Genomic DNA, 20,488 nt, shown 5'->3' on the forward strand with positions numbered 1-20,488 from the left:
ATAAAATGCTGAAAACATATCTAATCCAATATTTAGACTTAAAATGATTTAGATCAATACGGGGAACAAATTGAAACAGATGTTTGGCCCAAATTGTTTCGGTATTATTGAGCAAATTACCAACCTTTGATTAGCCGTATTCATTGTACTAATCACTTCGGATAAAAGCGCCTCCAAATAGCATTGTGCACTAGCTCAACATCACCATTGGAGGGCGCAGAATCTCATAAAACACCGTAGGTTTTGTGACTGAACTCACAAGTTTATTTTTTAATCCAGCCCCAAAAATGTATTTCCCTCTTTCAAATCTACCAGTTGTCTGTTAATAAACATCCCAACCTGTTTATTAGTTGAAAACGTTTTCTGTAGCACAGGGAAATAGGTAGGTATTATAGTGTACAACCCACGTGGCCGACGATCATTAGTGTGGGAAAGTGTAGACTCCACGACCACACCCAAGCCAAACCCCGATATTACGCAGGACATCCCAATTAGGCTCTCGTGGTTTACATTCCTCACCACACCCATTATCCCTGTGAGTGACTCTGACTATCAGGCCAGGCATGAGAGCACAACCTATACATAGCTTTCCAACGTCCTTTAAGCAGCATGACATGGTGCCCACTTGAAAGATAACACTCACTCAAGTTTGGAGTACAATTTCAGATCTAGATTGACTGCACGTGTACGGCTGTTCCTTGTCCAAAAACGTGTGCGACGTGCAAGTGACCCAGCAAGCTGCCCTACGTAGAATGACTACTTTACCAGAACTGGTTTAAGACATACCTTGGGGTGGCATTCTGAGAATTCTATTTCAATCCTAAATTAAGTAGTTAGATGGTTCCATGGGAATGGATCAAGTTTCAAAGGCAGGGTATTTGGAGAAACAAACAATTAGATGAACGTAGATGTAAAAATGTAAGTCTGGCAGCAGTACATCTGAAGAAATTAAATCTGAAACAAACAAGGTGAAAGTGTAAGACTTGAGTTGAATTGCCATTCAGAAACTTAGAGCCATCTTACTCTTAATGACAAGTAGTTCTACTGAGTGCTTTGCCAGGTCTATAAGACAGGTCTATAATTTGTGTTAAAATAGGCAACAGGCTGCTAAATGTTGTGCATTTGGGTATTCTGAAAGAGTGGCAGAATCAAATCACATCCATTTCATACCCTGCTAATCATCGAAGGGCAAAACATATCCGATGTGACAAGATACGTTTTCAAACACCAAATCAAGCCACAATATAAAAGACATTGGATGTTGAAATGTGCATACTCAAAACCAAAACCTAGAACATAGGAACCTTCCCCCAAATTGACATCAAGTGCACGGCTGAATCACTTTACGATGCATCATCAGGACAATGTAAATCACAAGCGCCCACTTGTGTAATGCAGAAGTTTGTTGTGTGCAGCCAACAGCCCCTGCACCCGTGATGGCCCTTCCACGAATCAAAGGAGTGAGGAACCGCAGGGTATGAAAAAGATAGATTTATTTAATGACAACTTAAAACGGAACCAAATAAAAACAAAACCACAGGAGTTAAGGGAGAGCAGCAGACTCCACGTTGAAGAGCGAAGGAGAGACGATTGGCTTGACCCCTCCCCCCTCTTCAAACAAAAAGAAACAAAAAGATTAACAAAAATAAGGACAAAGACAAATGGACAAAGACAAAAGGGGAAATGATAACAAACAAAATCTATTAAACTTGGAAAACCACCTTCGGAAGTACATCACAACTTGTTTTTCAACTAAAAACACTTGAAGTTTAGCCACGAGTTTTTAAAACTGCCTTTTCCATTTTTAGAGTCATTATAAAAATGATAATTATGATAATAACAATCTCCATTTAATAACAATATAATAACAATAGCAACATTGTAACGGTAGAAGCTGTCCCTTGGTCTTAGGTGGGGACAGGATCCATCAGTCAGTTTTTCAGAGATCGTAATCGGTGGTCTAGATGGACAGTGAGTGAAATGGGATTGTAAAAAAAAAAGAAAAAAGGGTACGATATCTCTCTCAAACACGCACACACAAAGAAAATGCCAAGGAGTAAAACCAGTTTCAATTTGACAAAACCGAAAAGCCAGTTTTTCTTAAAAGGGTACAAACAGAACAAAGCTTAATTTATTGACCCTTAAGTCAAAATGGGTTGACACTCACACGATTCCACCAATAGCTCAGCCTGCTTCGCCCCGCAGTCACAACATTAGCACAGGCTTGTGTAGGTCTGTATGCGTGTCCATGTTTGTATGCAGCAGTCAGACCACATCTAAGAAAACACGATGAACAGGTGCTTATGCGCATGTATCCGTGTCTGGCTTTGGAATTAGACACTAATTGCCAGCCCAAACCTTCCAACGAGTCCCTGGCATTCGGAAAACTGTACACAGTGGCAAGAGTCTGTAATGCTCAATTCTGCTTCTGCTTCCTATGATTGACCACCGCTGATGCTTGGGTTACATTGCTCCAAACGGAGGAGGCTACATCTTTAAGGACCTCATCTGAGCTATTTTCACAACATAGGCATGGTAAACAACCTTTCCTTACCGCGCATCCTAGTTAAAGAGCCTTATCCAGTACAGTATTGAGGGTCTTTGGCTATCCCCACCTATGGCTCTACCGACTATGACTCGCTGTGTTTACACTACTCCTTCTGCGATCAAACTGTGCCACAGAAACTGAAGGCTCGTGTTCCTTTATTAACCAATAGGCAGCCATGGTCTGGACTTAACGGATCCCCAAGGAGGAAAATAAACAGTACTCTTTCAGCTCCACCCATTTCGGAGCCATTGGCTGTTAGTGTTGCAAGCAAGTAGACCATTTATTTAGAAGATCCAACAGGGGTTGACTTCCAAATGCAGAGTGAGGCTAGTCCAGGTGGCTGGTCAGCTAGCTAAATAACTAGCCACATAGTACTGACCAGGTGTCCATGGTAGAATATACATAAAGCCATGCTCAGGGCGCTAGTGACCAGCGAGCAGAACCCGTGCCCTGAAAGAAACAAATAACAGTTCCGCTTAGTTAAAGGTTCAGCGCTTCAGAGATGTTGGGAGTGTGTGTGTGTGTGTGTTTGTGTTTTTGTGTTGGGGGGGGGGCGTCTGGAAGGTGAGGCTGACAAACAAAAAACAAAAACAGGAGGTGATCATCTTTGAAACGAGATACCACAATGCAAACTTTTTTTTGTGTGTTTGTAACAAAACGAGAGACGAGAGAACGAGACTGGATGAACTACAGCGAGAGAGAAACAATAATGAACTATAAAGATACTGCACGTGTGCGCGGTGTGTAACGGAGATGGGTACAAGTCTATCCGTCACTACACAGATGAACCCCAGGCGTGTCCGTTCAACGGATGCTCCGTCCATACGTCCGTACATTCCACCCCCGGTGTCCCCCCGTGGCTGCCCATCAGACAGTCCACTCGGGCCCCGTCCTTCTGTCTCCAGGGGGTGTTGGGGCGGGAAGGGGGAAGGGGGTTCGGGACGACGGGAGGAGGTCCCCCTTTCAGTTGACTCAGAACGTAAGTAACAAATTATTTATTTTTGTTATAACTGCAACCGTTCACCCCCCCCCCGTTTCCCAGGAATGGGGGGGGGCAGGGAGGGGGGCAGGGAGGGGGGCAGGGGAGGGGGGAGGGGGTGGATGGCGCCGACGGAGGGCCCTCAGCACATGGAAATGGTGACGTTGATGCCCAGGTTCCCGTTCTCCGCAAACAGTTGTGCGATCGACGTGTCAAACACCAGGCAGTCGCTGTTCATGATGGCCGTGGCGATGCCCTCGTGGATGGAGCGCGGCGTGGCCTCCCACGTGAGCCGGCGCCGGTGCCCGTTGAGCTCCAGGCGGTAGGCGAAGTTCTCGGCCTGCTTGCGCGTGCCGATGAGCTGCACGATGGCGAAGAACTGCTGGTGGCCGTCGTACTTCTCCTGCTTCTCCAGCACCAGCATGAAGTGGAAGCCGAAGCACGACTGCATCATCACCCAGTCCACGGCGCCGGGCAGGTTGATGTCCGTGGCCAGGAACACGATGTCTTCCCCCTGGGGACGGACGTGGAGATGAGGAGAGAGAGAGACGGTGATGGGGTCAGTTCTCGTAGGTTCACCGGGTTGGCGTTCAGGTGCGGTCACAGCGCTCGAGGGGGTTCACTGCGACTTGTGTGACAGAGGGCCGAGGAAGGCAACACATTGACAGAGGCACCGAACTAGGTTTGCTATTGGAGTGGACCTGTTGCACAACATGATGCAAAGTTGCAGACAGGTTTCATTTTTGAAGCCTTGAACGTAAACACGCTGCCTCGTGGAAATCCTAATAAGAGCGCTCCCCTCGCACAACTTTCATGCAGTTCCAGACATTCACACTACAACCTTCTACCAGTCGGCCATTGGGTTGCTCCCCTGGAGCAGTGCCTTGCTCGGAGGCACCTCAACGGTAGCTGTTGAGGGAGGGAAGAGTATTATTCACTTTCCCAGTTGGCCCCTGTGGAGTCAACCTGGCAACAGTGCCGTCTCCTCTAGGCCTCTCTCGGGCCTCCTGCGGGCCACGACCTCAGCACTCTAGGGCCGAACGCAACGTGCCGGGACATGGGAGGGTGTGCGGTGGGGTGGGCTTGGGATAAGGGGCCGTGTGTGTGTGTGTGTGTGTGTGTGGGGGGCGCTGTGGAGGGGCTCTTTAATTTGAAACACTATCGGGATGTTTACTCAATCCGCCTCTCCGACAAAGGCTTCGGCCGCGCTCTGAAACCAAACCGAGGACCACCTCCGGCGGGACGCGTCCCCCAACACACAGTGCGCGAGCGGCTGTACGAGCGTCTCTGACCTGCAGCGTGGTGATGGATTTGTGCTGGTGCATCAGGTGGGGCATGACGGCGTCCAGCGAGCCCTGCCACTTGCAGGAGGCGCCCGGGCAGGGGCAGGAGTACGGCCGGAACTCACACAGCTCCTCGTGCTCCGCCTTGTCCGTGTGCGGCAGCGTGACCTCGCAGCCCGACGACGCGTACTTGCAAGGGAAGAGCACCGAGTTGGCCACCTTCTCCATGGCCAGGTTGCGGATGGAGCCCAGGGGCCCTCGGCACGTGGGGCAGCAGGTGAGCTTGGGCCGGCAGTTGGAGCACACCTGTGGGAGGCGCCGGTGTTATCGTCACGCGGCCATCACCGCCACAAAGGGCGAGGTGTGAGCGAAACACTCTCGTTGACTTAAATAAAGATAAAAACGTTGCGTTGTGTGTTGTGGGTTTACAATACCAACCACAATGGGATTTTGTCTTCGTCAATTTTTCATTTTACAAGTGTCCATAATTAAGTAAATACATAATTATTATCAAAAGAAACAGTTGAAAACTTTTTCTGACCTTTTCGATCATGCCTCTGACAAATGGCCGATAGTCAAATAAATGACAGAATTCTAAACTGAAACGAATAGAAACTGAACTAAGACTAAGCTCTTTAAAAGATGTAAACCAAACCAATACACCTGCCATTAAAACCAATTCAAACTAAGCCAAAATTGAAAACCATAGAGTCAAAACGAAAAGCTAAATGAAAGCCAAACAAAAATATCCTTGTTGTTTTGATGTCAGCCTCACTATGGAGTCCTTCCATACAAACCCGGTGAGACCATCTGGAGCAGTAGATCCTGCCAGGGAAGGTCCCTGCTCAGCCAGGATGGGGTGTGGGGTGTGTACCTACCAGGTGTCCTGACTGGCACTGCAGGATCGGAGGCAGGACATAGTCGAAGCAGACGGGGCACTCAAACAAGCTGGCCAGGTCACTGTTGGAGGCGGTGGTGCCCGACAGGGTGGGCACGCGCTGGGAGGGGGGGCACTTGGAGGTTCCTGTCGGCAGCGCGGTGGCGGTCTGGCGACTCATTTCTAGGACAAAACAGACGAGGGGGTTGGGTGATGTGACTGTGATGGTATCTGCGTGTCGCTGGTAGTAAACAGAGGACAGTCCCCTACTCATCCTGGACGGGCAATGGAAGGTTTGAATGGGAACACGGTGAGTGAGAATACAACTCCTGACCACTGAGCGACCAAACTGATAAACAACGCCTCGACTTGGTAGGAAATGCAGCAACGTTCTGTCTGATATTTCCCCCCAACCTTTAAGATAAATGATTGTATCAGAATAGCCCCTACCCTTTCAGCCCCTGCTGCAGAATTGGTTGCAATACTGTGCAATCCCCAACATGCATTTTGTTTGGCAGAGATATTCATCCACAGTGAAATAAAAAGGTAGACACTAGACAAAAAAGTGGAGTGAACTCAGATGTGTGTGGTATGCGTGTCCTCTGTGTGTGTGTGTGTGTGTGTGTGTGTGTGTGTGTGTGTGTGTGTGTGTGTGTGTGTGTGTGTGTGTGTGTGTGTGTGTGTGTGTGTGTGTGTGTGTGTGTGTGTGCGCGTGTGGAGAACTGCTGTTTCCAATCGTGCTGTGCGGTTGCCTTGGCAACAGTTGCATGTCTAAAAACGGGACAGCCTGTGGAGCCGAGGTTGGGAACGGTTAGAGAGGAGCACTAAGAGGAAGAAATTAGGGGAAAGGGAGAACAGCCTCTTCCTCCTGTGAACTGTGTAGTTCAGAACTGATGAGATAGCAGGAGGGGGAGATGAGGGAGGGTGTGCAGCTAGGAAGAGACAGGGATGAGGATCTAAAGGAAGCAAAGGTGTGGCCGGCCGATGTGGATTTTTTTTTTTTTATAGAAACGTTGTGTGATGAACCATAAAACACCACTGAAACACACCAGGTAAGCCGGAGGAGAAGTAGAAGAGTAAAAATAAGGGGTCATCTGATTGGGGTTGAAAGGTTTTTACTTAGCTTCATAAAAAGGTATTTTTAAATATTTGCCATCTTGAGCACTGAGTTGATATAATTGTAAACTGGGTTTTGATTTTATCTGGTGCTGCTGTTATTATTCATACATTAGACTGCTGATATGCTAATAGATACTTTGAAGCAAATCCCAGTCGCTGTGTTTGTGTGTATGTGTACACACAGACACCGTTAGCTTGTGTTTGTTACACCTGCTGGCCTGCCCGGCCTAGCTCATCCTTTTAATAGCCTTAAGGAAAGAGACACGAAACTTCACAGTACGACCCAGAACGCAGACAGGAAGAGACAGGGGAGAAGAGGGAAACACGTAGGGGAGGGAAAGAAACGAGTGTTCGAGGAATACAGATACAATTGGACAGACAGCCTACATAGACTGAGCCGAATGCTCAACATGCAGTGTTCTACAGGCTTGGGACCAGAGGCCACTGCACAGTCTCACCAATACCTTGGTCCTGGCAGGGGCATTACCCTGACATGAATGCAAAAACGCCACATCAACAGAACTAAAAGAAAGGCTCTTGTCCTAGTCATACCCAGGAAGGTCTTTCTGCAGCTCTTACCACGCACCCTGCATTCCCCACCTCTCCTTTAGACTATAAATAAAGGCGTACGCATGTAGCAAGAACAACATGCTACTGCTGCTCCAGTGCACTTTACTTGTGATGCACCGATACCAGTTCTAGGGCCCGATACTGTGCTCATGTACTCATAAATAAAAAAAAAACTCTGATACAACCCCCCCGAAGCCGCTCTACGCAACATTATTTTGAAGAGCCAGTGAACCTTTTGTAATTTGTCATATATGATCGACATGGTTTTCTATGCCATTTTATCACTGTTCATCAATTTAGTCTGCAATTGAGAGAAAAAAGGGAACCGGCGGAGCGTTTCATGTGGACGTGTGGTTGACTGCGGTGTCAGAGAGAAAGTGGAGCTTTGCAGACACTTATTGTATACCACTACGGTGTGTGTGTGGTGTGCATGGTGAAGCTCCGCCTGAGCAGCGATTTACTTAATACCCACGTCCGAGGGTAAGGCACCTATAGTATGTGACGCATTTCATATACAACATCGCTCGTTATAATTCTCCTACACAACGACGGTACTAAAAAAAGGCATCACAAAGTTGCCGTGGGTCGTAACCATGGCGTTAACACGCCCCCTCCCGGTATCTGCGAAAACCCAAATGTAAGAACTTGTACCTGGCCTGAGAAAAAGTGGAATCTGTGCATCATTTTATTTGGAATTTATGGAAATGCCACTTCCGGTATTGGATGTGGCACAAGGAACTACAAGGATTCTGTACTTTCAACCATGAGACGCCTATAACAGATGTGGTAACTTTATCTGTACCATGATTGTGCAGATAAGCTCCTGTGCCATGTGTAAGCTGGCAGCACAGCAAAGTCTTTGGAAAGGTACTGTGTGAGCACATCTGTTAGGGCACCCACACGCTCGTCCCTGTGGCCACCCTCCTGCCTGTAAACACAACTGCTGTGACAGAGATAATGACTGGCTGGCTATTAGTAGGCCTAGTCCTGGTATGCTAGCATCAGGGCCAAGGCCACTGTCAGTCAGCTACCTTAATTATATTTATTTAGCTCACTATTTAAATTTCAGACCGCTCCAGGATCATTTCTGTCGAATCTGGCCATCTCTACCCCGAAATGATTTGGAGAATTCATCTTGGCTTGGAGAATTAATCTGGCTTGTCAATCACAGGTGCGTGAAATGCAACACTCCATGTCGCACGTTGTGCAGGGAGAGCTCAATCAGAGATGGGCCCGGACTACTTTTGGTCGTTCTTGATTCTTATCTACAGCCCATTTCAGAGACTTAGGCTTGTTGACTGCCAAGCTGTCACTAGTGGGAGCCCACCAAGCAAAGCAGTTAATGCACCTTGTTGCCAAGTACTTAGCAACAAGGGTTCCATGCACACATGAAAGTCACGCTCTGCTGCGATGAGCTCATGTATTTTGCTAAGATGACAATGTTAACTTGTTGGTTCAAACGTATTAATTACTTACTGACCCATCGACAAGCAGAGAAAATTACAGGTGTTTTACTTACGTCCAAAAAATATGACCAAAAAGCATTAGCAAAAACACCTGACCGAGAGAAGGCAGTAATTGCGATTGCATGCTTCTTTGTGAATAGAAAAGGCTAGGTTTATGTGCTTCTAGTATTATACACAAAAACACGTACGGGAAATTTATGAGCATAGATTAATTGTTGGGTACACACAGTAACGTGTTGGCAGCACACAGGACTAAAACAAGAAGAGACCTGCACAGCTCAAGTGATCTCACAGAGGGATAAACATAGCATCACTTACAGCCAGTATATGAGATAGGAAGTGTCTCGGCCGATATAATAGCAAACAGACAGGGCCCAGAGATTAATTTGGTGCCAGATAGCTTTAAATGTCCTCAGAGTTGAGTCAGCTTTCGTTAGGGCTTATGCATTCTAATGGTTTAAACTGTATAGTGTGTGGCACAATGATGAGGATGTGATTTTATGGGAGGGGGGGGATAATAACATTTCCCACTTCCTATGCTAAATTTGACAACATTTAATGAATTCAAAACAGATTATATTAAACCGTTTAAACCCTAATCCGTCAGAAAATCTTGGTACCAATATATGAATTATATTTATACTAATCAACTATACAACAAAACAGTATCCATGTTGCCTGAAAATATAATTACACATGATACATTTTTTTCTGGCACACTGGACAAACTATAAAGACAATAGTCCTTCGATATAAAGTAAACAAACCGTGGCACCCTTCTCTAGGTCAGACACATACCTTTTTGCAATCAACCATTTAGGTTTTCTGCTTTCTCTTTGCTTGTCCAACATTTTGCTTCACTTATTTCTGAACTAAGGAAAAACCATCTCCCGACCCAATTTCAATGTTGTTGGATGCCCAATCACAACTGATTAGTATTCATAGTGGGCCAAGCCAACCCCGGACTAACAACTATAAACTTCACATGGACAGTCTTAAGTCCTAGCATAAGTGTCTAGACCATGCAAGTACATAACTTACAATTCGCTACATCTAGAGTTTTGCAGTTGTCATAGAAGTACTTTGTAGCTGCATGCACAATATTCTTCGGTTCTAAGGTTTGGATTCATAGAAGCAGAGCTTTTACGTTTTTAGGAGGGAAAGGAGAGTGGAACGGGCAACATCAGGAAGAAGCTTACTTCTCTCATGTGTTAAGGGGTAGAACACAGAACATCTTCATCTTCATCTCCCTCACCCCCCCAGCCAGCTGGGGGGGTGAGGGAGATGAAGATAAGGGAACTGTCATCCTCTGTAACCTTACTGGCAAAAAAAAGAAGAAAAAAAAAGAAAACACACCTTCGTCCATAAGATTCCTCAGTAGGGCTTTCTTCTCCTCTTGAAATGTGAGGACCTCTGAAAAAAGGAGAAAAGTTTATGAATGGCAAGTAAAAAAACAAACACGACATACAAATTAAGGACCATGGATTTAGGACCCTGATTCGACAGCTATTTTAAGTGTTTTATTTCAGGCAAGGCTTGTGGGCTATACATATTGGAAATATTTATTATACGGACATGCAGAGGTTTTCATCAAATTTCAATTTTTTTCATCTACCAAGGATCACATGGCTACCTTAGATGTAAACCTCATAAAAATGTTTTAAATTGTGCCAGGATTCAACCATAATAAACACACATATTCAAAACATAAGACTCGCTGACTCAAAGCCAAAGCAAGCAGGCTGCGTAAACAGACTCATGAGTAATGCAGATATGACAACATGAAATCATAATGTTTACATAAGAGAACAAGAGTGATGGGTCAATTATAATTTTTAAATAGGCCATCATCATCATCATCATCATCATCAGGTAAATAAAAACACAAAAGGGCAGCTGTGACATGGTAAATATGTTCCCAAACACCTACACACCCATTGTGGGAGCATGCGATATGTAGGAGCAAGCAGCACACAGACACAAATTAAACACAGACAGACTCAAACTCACTTCTTGAAAACCAAGCCACTTCTACTGTATATAGTGATGTATTACCAAGCCCTAGCATTTATAATTACCACAGAGGCACAGGAATTAACAACAGCTTGGTGCCACCTCAGTCGGATTGTTTCTGTCTGTCTGTGTCAAAAACCATAATGTTAACCAGAGGCTGGGGGCATGAATGGAGAGGAATATCCTTGACAAGCCCATTCACCTTTTGTCCTGTTCCTTTTTGTAATAGCTATAAGGGACTACAGGTTGAAGGAGGAGGGCTGGTCAAGCAGCACAAGTCTAGCAGGCGGTTAAGCTTTCGTTCCGCCTAAAGACATAGAGGAAGAACATCAGTGTGGCCGCTCGTAGCGATGATCCCCATGTGTAAAAGGGAAATCCTGTTGGACATCTGCTTGAAATAAAACAAGTTCTTCTTTTTAAAGACCCACAAAACAGAAGGTCCAGGTTTCAATTCCTTCCACGTGGTCTTCTGTTGGAAGTTCATATCAAAAAGGTGGACTGTCTGTGTGATGAACAAATCAAGAGAACCCCCCCAGCACAAAAAAGCAGCCGTGCATAGCTTGGAGATAATCCAAAGAAACTGTAGTGGAAATTGCAGTTACTCCAGCTTTGAGAGATACCAGCAAACCTGCCCATCTGGATAATCGTTAGTCATCTAAAGAAAGTTCATATACGTCTTTAGATTTAAAACATAAAACCGATTCAACCAACAGCTATGCCAGCCCATTCTCTTATTTTGGAGCCTTCAGCCTGTGTGCAGCCGTGCTGAACCTTCCTTGATACATCCTAGTGCTCTGGCAACAACGACTGGATCACTGGAAAAGTTGGCAAGGAACACGAGGCTGTCTCGTCCAGCCACTGTAGTTTCACCACTGGATAATTATTATTTTCCAGCTCCAGCTGAGAGCAGCCCTGTTCTTCCCAGTGCCGAGTCTGCATGAAACAGGCTTATATCCTCTGTGTGTGCCTGTTTTCCAATCTCGCCTTAAATAAAAAGGAAGGAGCTGGTTTTAAATGGTGGCAAAAAGGTGAGAATGCATCTTGGAACCAGACTTTGCCGTCGCATCCAAGCGGCTGGAGAAACAAAATTTGACAAACAAAATAGGCAACCCTCCACTACCATGGCCGGCTTGGCAGACTGACAGAAAGGGAGGAGAGAGTGAAAGAACAACAGTAGGGGAACTCCCTGTAGAGGGAACGTGAGATGACGAGACACTCGGCTCCCTCTCCCTCAGTGGATTATGTATCATTTAAATACTTGCTAATGATACTATAACTATAATAAATAATAGAGGACTTAAAGGACACAATAGGGAAACTGATGCATGATCGCATTTGAATTGGAACTAAGACGCAGGTTCATTATTGTGGATGTGTAAAATTGAATGCCAATCTTTCTGTGCCGTAATGGTACAGAAAAGCAATACCTAATCTCGTTCTCAGAGTCCACACTCAAGCTCAACCTGCAGTGCCCTTGCTCCCTGCATCCTCCATGTTTCCTTTCCATCACGTATCTTTCTCCTTAGAAAACATGCACCCTCTTTCAGTGGCCTCTCAGCCTGCGCTTGGCTCCAGCCTTCCCTGCTCCTCTCAGGCTGCCTCTCTCCTATGGCAGTTTTTTTTATTTTTAATTTCCCCCCCCTTCTCTGCCCCCAGCCGACACATTCTGTCTCCCTCGGAGCTGGTCTCAGGTTACAGTCTTGTCTGGCTGTGTGCTGCCTCTCCAGCTGCCCTCGCTGACACCTTCCATCCCTTTCTTGCTAGCGTCTTCCCCTTCCGTCTCTTCAGACGTCATTATTTTCTGCTCTGTCTGGTCTCGGTAAAGTGTGAGCACAAACAAAAACAAGCATTTGTTCCGATGGAAAAACAGTTAAGCCACAAAACAAAGCCTCAAATAATTGGCTTTAAATCATCTGCTGGAGCTTTTTCTTCTTCTTAAGTATGGCAGGGCAAAGAATTCTCCTTAATCCGCAATATCACTTGCTGAAGATTTACAGCCCACGTACCCTCCATCTTCATTTTCTGATGGGAAGATTGTTTCAAAGACAGGCTTGCAGTTGAGGCCAATTATTAGCGATTGGTATCACCTCTGTTCTACAGACCACAGCTCACAGAGTTGATGAGGACATCCCGTAGAATTATTATTTTGGGACAACATCAAGCATGAAAACAATTTGGACGCCACCTATCACTTGCCATTCTTCTGGGAGTTTTGAAAGGCGTTCAACTCGCTATCCCGATCATGCCCGTGCTAAAAGAATCTGAAGCACAAGAGGTTAACAAAAACATCCCTCACACGATTCATCCGAGTCAAGAGGGTTAAGATGGCAGTGAAGCAAAGCCATGAGTGATACTGCTTAAGTAAATTGAGCTAATACTTTTAGTGAAGGCCAGTAAAAATTGTCTTGGGGCCAGTGGTAAAGATCTACTTGTCTGAACCGACTAGTATCAAAACATGTTGAACCCTGAGATGCTGCAATGACAGTTGTGTGAAAATGAGTAAAAGACAAAAATGACATAGAAATGTTCCATTACATTTTACTGTGCCTTTTTTTTTTTACCAATGTGTATGTTTTCCAATGTAAAGTTGAATTCAAATGTATTTAAAGCAGGGGTTTGTGAGCACATTGACAAGGGGGAATTGTTTAGCTGTTCTTCAGATGAAGCCGTCAATCAGTTAGGAAGTGGTGGGCGGCAAAGGATGCTCTGAAATCCATTCATGTCTAGGGCATGAATGGAGCAAAGCAAAGGCGCAGCCCTGCACTGAACAACACGATGGGTACAGAGTTCAGCACCTTTGGTCTAAGGGCCACCCGGTTGAAAGCCATTGCATGTCCAATTCACTTCTTAATAGTAGTAAACTGAGTTAAGAAATGTATTTGGTACAATATGGTTATGTTAAAATGGGCATTTATGCATGCTCGCAAAAAAACAAGAGCCTCCATCGAGGCTGCAGTTTGAGTACCTATGTGCTTTACTATGCAGAAACAATATTGTATTGGGCCTTTTTCCTCTGTTAAGAGTGACAGAAGGAGCTGCCGCCATCTCTTGAAAGACCCCCATGGCCAGATGCAATAAATTCCCCTGACTTTGGACTACATCTGCTCACATTATCACCAGACGCCACCCCCAAAAACGACACACACACACACACACACACACACACACACACACACACACACACACACACACACACACACACACACACACACACACACACACACACACACACACACACACACAACTGACCACTTTGACAGTAGTCGATGCCTAGTGTATTATTAAGAGGGGCACAGCAGTAGCAACAACAATGAGCCATCTGGAACAGGCGGCAGTTCATCAGCAGCCTAATAGAGACAAACACACTTAATCAACTTCATCAAGTCATAGTAACACAAAACAACTAAAAACAAAGAAGAGACAAATAACAGCTAAAGAAAATAAATTCAACAACGAAGCTCTGGCTTAAGGATGTAAAAATACAGCTCCTTGATTCGCACCAACATGTTGTTCATCCAGTTCTCCTCTACTTTTTTAGATGATTTTTCAGCTATAGTGTGCAGCAAGGAAATGCAGAAAACCCTCCACATTCAAAGGAACGAGAGAGATTGGTATTACGACCAAGAATTGGCTCATTGTTCAGCAAATAACAATCGCTCTGCATTCATTGTAGGACCAGTGGCCACATTTGAATAAGACAATAAGATAAAGTCTAAAACAAAACCGAAATTGTCTTGTTAAATTAGAACGCATAACAGGTATTTCTTAACGCAATCCAACCTTATTTGGATTAAGGTCATCCAAAAAACTAAGATGCTTGTACGAACATTTCGATCTTAATTAGGTTGAAATTGGAGTGATACACTCCATGTAAACATAGTCAATGAGTCACTCCTAGTATCACGCCTCCCCATCAGCCCAACGCACATGGGCAAATTACAAAGAAATTGGCTGTTGAAACATGCAACCGTTAATGAGGTTTGCCCACCAAGAGGAATGGCTTGATAACCCTGAAACCCAGACAAAAGCCTTTTTCAACCTCAAATTAAGGTCATGATCAATATACCGCCAAAGGCATGGAAGAGGGAAATTGTAATAATCACTAAACAATGGTCACCAGAATGTACACATCACTTATTTAATTGTTGTCATCACAAGCTGTGACTAGAACGTTTCCCTGAGTTTTAATAATTCTATAAAAATGCAAAACAGTGCGCAGCAAAACTAACCATAGTGGACACCCATGCCATATTTGTTCCAGTCAATTTCAGATTTGGGATGTTATTTGAAAGAATACATGACGATCATTGCGCTGAGTCCCTTCAGAAATACAACATCTGTTTGTTCTCCATTCAAAATAATCGGATTCTACCCTGAGCAAATTCTAGATCACTGCCGATCGATCTGCAAAAGCGAAATTCAATTGTGAGGTATACGTTGTTGTGCTTATGCATATACTCCCGACAGCACTATCAGACGGCCTTTCTATTCATAATGCTACTATGAGGTGATGGGTTACGTTGATGTTAAACATGGTAAAGCTTAGCTAATATGTTGCTGTGGTTGAGGTCAAGGCAGAGATCTGGGAGGCGTATCTTTAGGCTACCCTCACTGGCCCCACGCATAGAGACGCTTTTAAAATGTCCGGGAGTCTTTCTTTCTTGCGTCAATAATATGCAACATGTACTACTGAGGGCTTTAAATTTTAAAACGTCCAGTGAAAGGTCAACGTTGGACAATGTTAAGTGAAATATAGGCACCATATCCGGGGGTATTCATAACGCTGTCATTACCTCTGAGACAGGTCATATACGTTTAGAAGCTATGCAACGTTAGCTCTGTTATCGTCCGCCACCACCAACACATCTAATCAAACACTCGTTGTCAGCCTGGCCCCTGTACGTCATCAACCAATCATGTACATTTAAAATGCCACCAAAACAACGACATGCTTCTAGTGTATTGCATGAACATTTACAGAAAATGCCCGGTCTGTCAGAACACATAACGACATAGCTTAGCTTACGTTGCAGACAAACAGGGCCTTGCCTGCCGTAAAGCAGCGACGTTAGCCAGTACACTAGGAGCTGAGCTCTGCGAGTACATCTCAACCAACAAGGAAACGTCAACTAACACTCCGATATTGCAGCATATCGATTGTTTATGTTCCAGGACGATCGATATACTTCAAGAATCCTAGCGAAATGCAGACATGAGTATCTTACACGACCAGCACCAGAGGACGCTAAGCACCTAGCATTGCTAGCTAGCTGGTTACTAGGCGAAGCTAACGTTGATGCAGCGCTAATGAACCGAGCTAACATCAGCTAGGTGCTTAGCTACCATTTGCTCAAGCAAGGCTGTTGTTTTCCGAACAGAGACTGTAGCGAAAATTGTGTTTTACTTGCATAGGTCGTGATACTTGCCTCAGATGAAGTGTCCCAGAACGTACTATGGCGAAATGAATGGATGTCTAGATGTTATTAACCAAATGATTCAGTTTATCGTTTTTCATTCGTTAGCTCGATGTATCCACATTCGCGCTGCACTTGGAGCTCAAACGAGACGTTTGTACCAGCCGGTCGGGCTCGCGCACAGTTGTTGAAGTTTGTCGCGGGGACGTGCTTTTTCCAGATAGCAGCTGCCACAGCTTATCGGCTCTAGTGTTATAGTATGATATTGTTGTTCAAATATAAAATCACATTTACTATTACTGCTACTTATTTACTCTTGAAATGTGTTTATTATTGAATGTGTAAACGAAACACAAAAGCATTTTGAAAGGTAGGCCCCCATGGTAAACCACTATCTCAGTATGGGTATACCTGTATAACACATCCACCTATAGCCGTTTGATGTGTGTGTATGTCTCAATGTCGTGTTTGTTTGTGTGTGTGTGGGAGAGAGAGAGAGAGAGAGAGAGATTAGAGTAAAGGACTGGTTATGTAATCTTATTGTCTTGTCCATAGAAAGAAGGGAGAGAGAGAAAGAAAGATAGAAATAAGGAAAGAAAATCAATCACATTTAGATAGAGTAACCATTAGAGTGAATGGGCATGTGGGAAAGTATTTAAATATTTGGAAAGAAGAAAGAAGAAACAGGGTGAAAACAGATACAAATATCTAATATGTGTAATCGAAAAAAGTTTTCTCTTTGTGACCTTATGGAATATTTATTTGAATATCTATTTATTATTTTTACCTTAACCTTATTCAATGTCTTACAGACACATATTGCTATGTGTCAGGTGTATTACAACCTATTCCTTTGCAATTGAACAGGCCCTGTTTATGACAGATGCTCTCTTTATCAGATCATAATGCACAAAGAGGGTATACAGGCATGTGTACTAGTGCATTACAATGTATAGCCTACCTCGAAATGCAAGTGACCCAACCTGTCAATGCGGCAACGATTTTATTGTCCACATATGAAACACAACCACAACATGAACCAGAAGCAAATGCAAGCAGCACAAAAAGAAAAGTAAAAAAATACAGAAAGGTACAACAACTCGAGGAACGGAATGTCAAGGAATCACAGAGAAGGGAGCAGGGAGTTTGTCAGAGGAGAGGTTTGAGGGGTAAGCGGAGAAGGGGATTCAGGGCTGGTGGGGGATGGGGGCTCCAAACCCACGGGAATGCTAAGCTGTTCTGGAATGCCAGTTGAATCTGGTTATTTCTGCTGGGACATAACAACACATGGTGAGAGAAGGGAATCAAGTGGGGAGGGCGGGAAAAAAGTAGAGGACAGGAAATATATGGGTTTAAAGGTAATGGTAAAGTGCCAGAGTAGATGGAGGAAAGTAACAGAGAGAAGTGGGACAGGAAAGAACGAGAGAGGCAAAGAGGGGTAAAGTCAGTAGGACCGACTAAGCGAGGGCAGTGGAAAAAAGGATTTCATAAGGAAGGGAAGGGAAAGGAATGTCAGAGGCAGAGTAGACATTGTGTGTGTGTGTGTGTGTGTGTGTGTGTGTGTGTGTGTGTGTGTGTGTGTGTGTAACAAGACATGAAACCATGCAAAAGTGATTTTTCAATAGGCAAGCTGCATCCACATTGAGGATCTAATTACAATTTCTCCCTTCACCTCGTCCACTGTACCACTCACATATGACTTTGGGGAAAGAAAGCATGTGCATATAATCAAGTACATATGGTCATGTTTGTGTGTGTGTATGTGTGTATGCGCAGACACACACACACACAAGCACACCCACCCACTAGCACACACGCACGGACATGCAGACAAGCACTTGCAAGCACGCGCAAACTCACATACGGACACATGCAGGCATGCATATTGCACGATGAGAGGCACTGGAAAGGTATAAACTCTCTCATACACTAGCTTATGCACTCTCAAAACCAAGAATTGTATGCTTATGGTGGTAAATTGGTGCATTCTTATTTGCACGGATGTATGCAGCCAAAATAGACTACCAACAAACACATTATACTTTTTGAGTTGAAACTGGTGTAGAACCAGCCAGTTAGGAAACTTTGCCTGTCCTGTAATATGCAATAAGATGCACAGTGTGGGCACAGCAGTGCCGTTTTTTTCCATGCATAGGCTCACTGCAGCAGCAGCAGCACCCGCTTGTCTTAACCCCTTCACAAGCTCCTCGTGCGGCCCATTGTAATCCCTGACCAAGGCTCTCCGAGCCCACAGTTTAGTTTGGTCACGCTGGAAGTGGCCACAAGTCAGACACGCCCTGCATACCCCATAGGGCGTTCCCTGGATCCTGAGATGCTGTTGCTGCTGCCACTTCTGGAGCTAATGCTGATTGGTGTTTTTTTTTTTTTACTTCAATTTTAGGGAAGGAAGGAATCCGGGGAGCAGCTTTCCTATTTTAAACAACTAGTTAAATAACTTAAAGGGGCAATCTCAAAAGTAAAAAAATTTAATAAAAAGTTAAGGCACTCCCTCCCTGAATGAGGTAACACAATGGGGATTTGGCCTATGGCCGACTGATGAAAACCCTTGCACTTGCATTATTATGGTATGAATGTTACGAGCTTGCTGTCAGTGGCGAAAACTGTTTGTATCCGCGGGAAAAGGTACAATTTATCACCAAAGGTAAATATTATAAAAATGCTGAACAGTTTATTTTGAATGAAAATGTATCTGGACCCAATGATGAAAAAATATTATTTCAACACCAAATGTCCACCATGCAGTTCCATCTACATCAACCTGATTGGCCTTTGCTGAAGACTTTGACTAACGGTGTGAAAACTTGAGTGAAACTAAAATATCCTGGATTAGCAGTATTATTTTGAAGTCATGAGACAGATATATCAGGCTCTCATAGAGACAGTGTGGTTGGTCCATATCCAAATTCTAGAAACAAGGCAAGTGGAGAGCAAAGACAAGTAGTATGCAACCGGCTTAGCTAATTATGTTATCCCCTCTTCTTAATATGGGGTTGAATCATTTGTGTATTTAGCATGCATGCGTGTGTACAAGTCTGTGACTGTATGTGTGACCCCAGGGGGGCTCCGTACCATTGAATCCAGAGGTTTCTTTCAAGTAAAGGTGGATTAAGAGGTTAGTCTCGTCCTTGGCCAGATGAACGTTTGATGCTAAGAACAAGGAGGCATACAAATGGAAAAAGTCACCCAAATTGTGAAACCTCATGAACTTGAAGACATCACACTAGAATTCAGCAATATGTAGTACTGCTAAGAATAAATCTTTTGTTATCAAACGCATTTCTACTTTAAATAGTCGATCAACTCAACATGCATGACTTGCGCAAGGGCACACGTTTGATGATTGCACATCTTTTCTCAGGAGAATGGTTGTTTAACCTTTTCTTAACAACTTAGCCTTCCCTGCCTAACCCTTTCAGAAGCACATCTTTGATAAGCAGTGGGATGATCATGAGCATCCTAAGTAGATCATAATTTAATTTCTCTCAACCCGTCAGACTGTCCTCATTTGCACAATCTTCTGTGTGGCGTGAATGATCAGACTCATAATGGAAAAGCACATGTATATTTTATCGGATGCTCAACAAAATAAGTAAAATGCTAGATTTACGTTTAAGTCCAACTCATTACTTATGTAAACTTAACTAATTACTGGAGAGAAAAATTCACATAAAGTATACTACCAATCAAATATGTGAAGACCATTAATTTCGATATTAGAGCAAGGTTCCAAGACTGAAAAAAAAACGTCCACTCGCTGCTGCCATGCTGCATATAGGAACTACATCTTTACTTAACCTGTGTATGTAAAATCACAATTAGCTTAAAACTTGGCATCAATTTAGTTTAGGATAAACAGCAACATTATAGTCTTAATGACAAACATGGGGCCTTTATTAACAGTAACAATACTAGAAGTCTAAGTGCTACTGCTGTCGATCAGCATTGGCTAATTGAGAAGAAAAAGATCATCATCGTCGCCTAATATAATCATGTTTACATGCTAGACTCTGTATGTCAAAGAAAGAAGTCAAATAGAAAATTATTGAATGTCTTTAGAAAGACTAGTCCACTACTTGTGCGAGTCAGGTCAGAGTGCCTAAAGGTGGCCAGATTGCTTAAAATATACAGTATACCACCAGCTGTGAGATGTGTGCTGGATAGATCAATATACCACCCTTACCAGTGGACTGTAGCAAAT

At 44.1% G+C, this 20,488-nt stretch overlaps 1 protein-coding gene across 2 annotated transcripts; it reads right to left on the reverse strand.

Annotated features, from left to right (window-relative positions):
• Positions 1-1,478: 1,478 nt before the first annotated feature.
• Positions 1,479-16,421, reverse strand: siah1 (siah E3 ubiquitin protein ligase 1). 2 transcript variants are annotated; one of them, XM_079743354.1, is made up of 5 exons: positions 16,282-16,421; positions 10,199-10,255; positions 5,689-5,870; positions 4,820-5,116; positions 1,479-4,041 (listed from the first exon to the last, which is right to left on the reverse strand). In XM_079743354.1, the coding sequence occupies exons 2-5, from the start codon at positions 10,206-10,208 to the stop codon at positions 3,670-3,672; spliced, it is 861 nt and encodes a 286-aa protein (XP_079599480.1). In that variant the 5' UTR covers positions 10,209-10,255; positions 16,282-16,421; the 3' UTR covers positions 1,479-3,669. The 2 variants fall into 2 exon arrangements, with proteins under 2 accessions (XP_079599480.1, XP_079599481.1); XM_079743355.1 differs by lacking the exon at positions 16,282-16,421 and adding an exon at positions 11,058-11,093.
• Positions 16,422-20,488: the final 4,067 nt, after the last annotated feature.

The sequence above is a fragment of the Pollachius pollachius genome, assembly GCF_949987615.1.
Source record: "Pollachius pollachius genome assembly, chromosome: 9".
Taxonomy (NCBI): domain Eukaryota; kingdom Metazoa; phylum Chordata; class Actinopteri; order Gadiformes; family Gadidae; genus Pollachius; species Pollachius pollachius.

What these genes read in the sequence shown, in the direction of transcription:
- siah1 (XM_079743354.1), bottom strand. An exon ending in AGTGCCAGTCAGGACACCTG is followed by an intron (nt 5,117 to 5,688) that starts GTAGGTACACAC and finishes CGCCTCCCACAG; the next exon opens with GTGTGCTCCAACTGCCGGCC. An exon ending in AATCCATCACCACGCTGCAG is followed by an intron (nt 4,042 to 4,819) that starts GTCAGAGACGCT and finishes GTCCGTCCCCAG; the next exon opens with GGGGAAGACATCGTGTTCCT.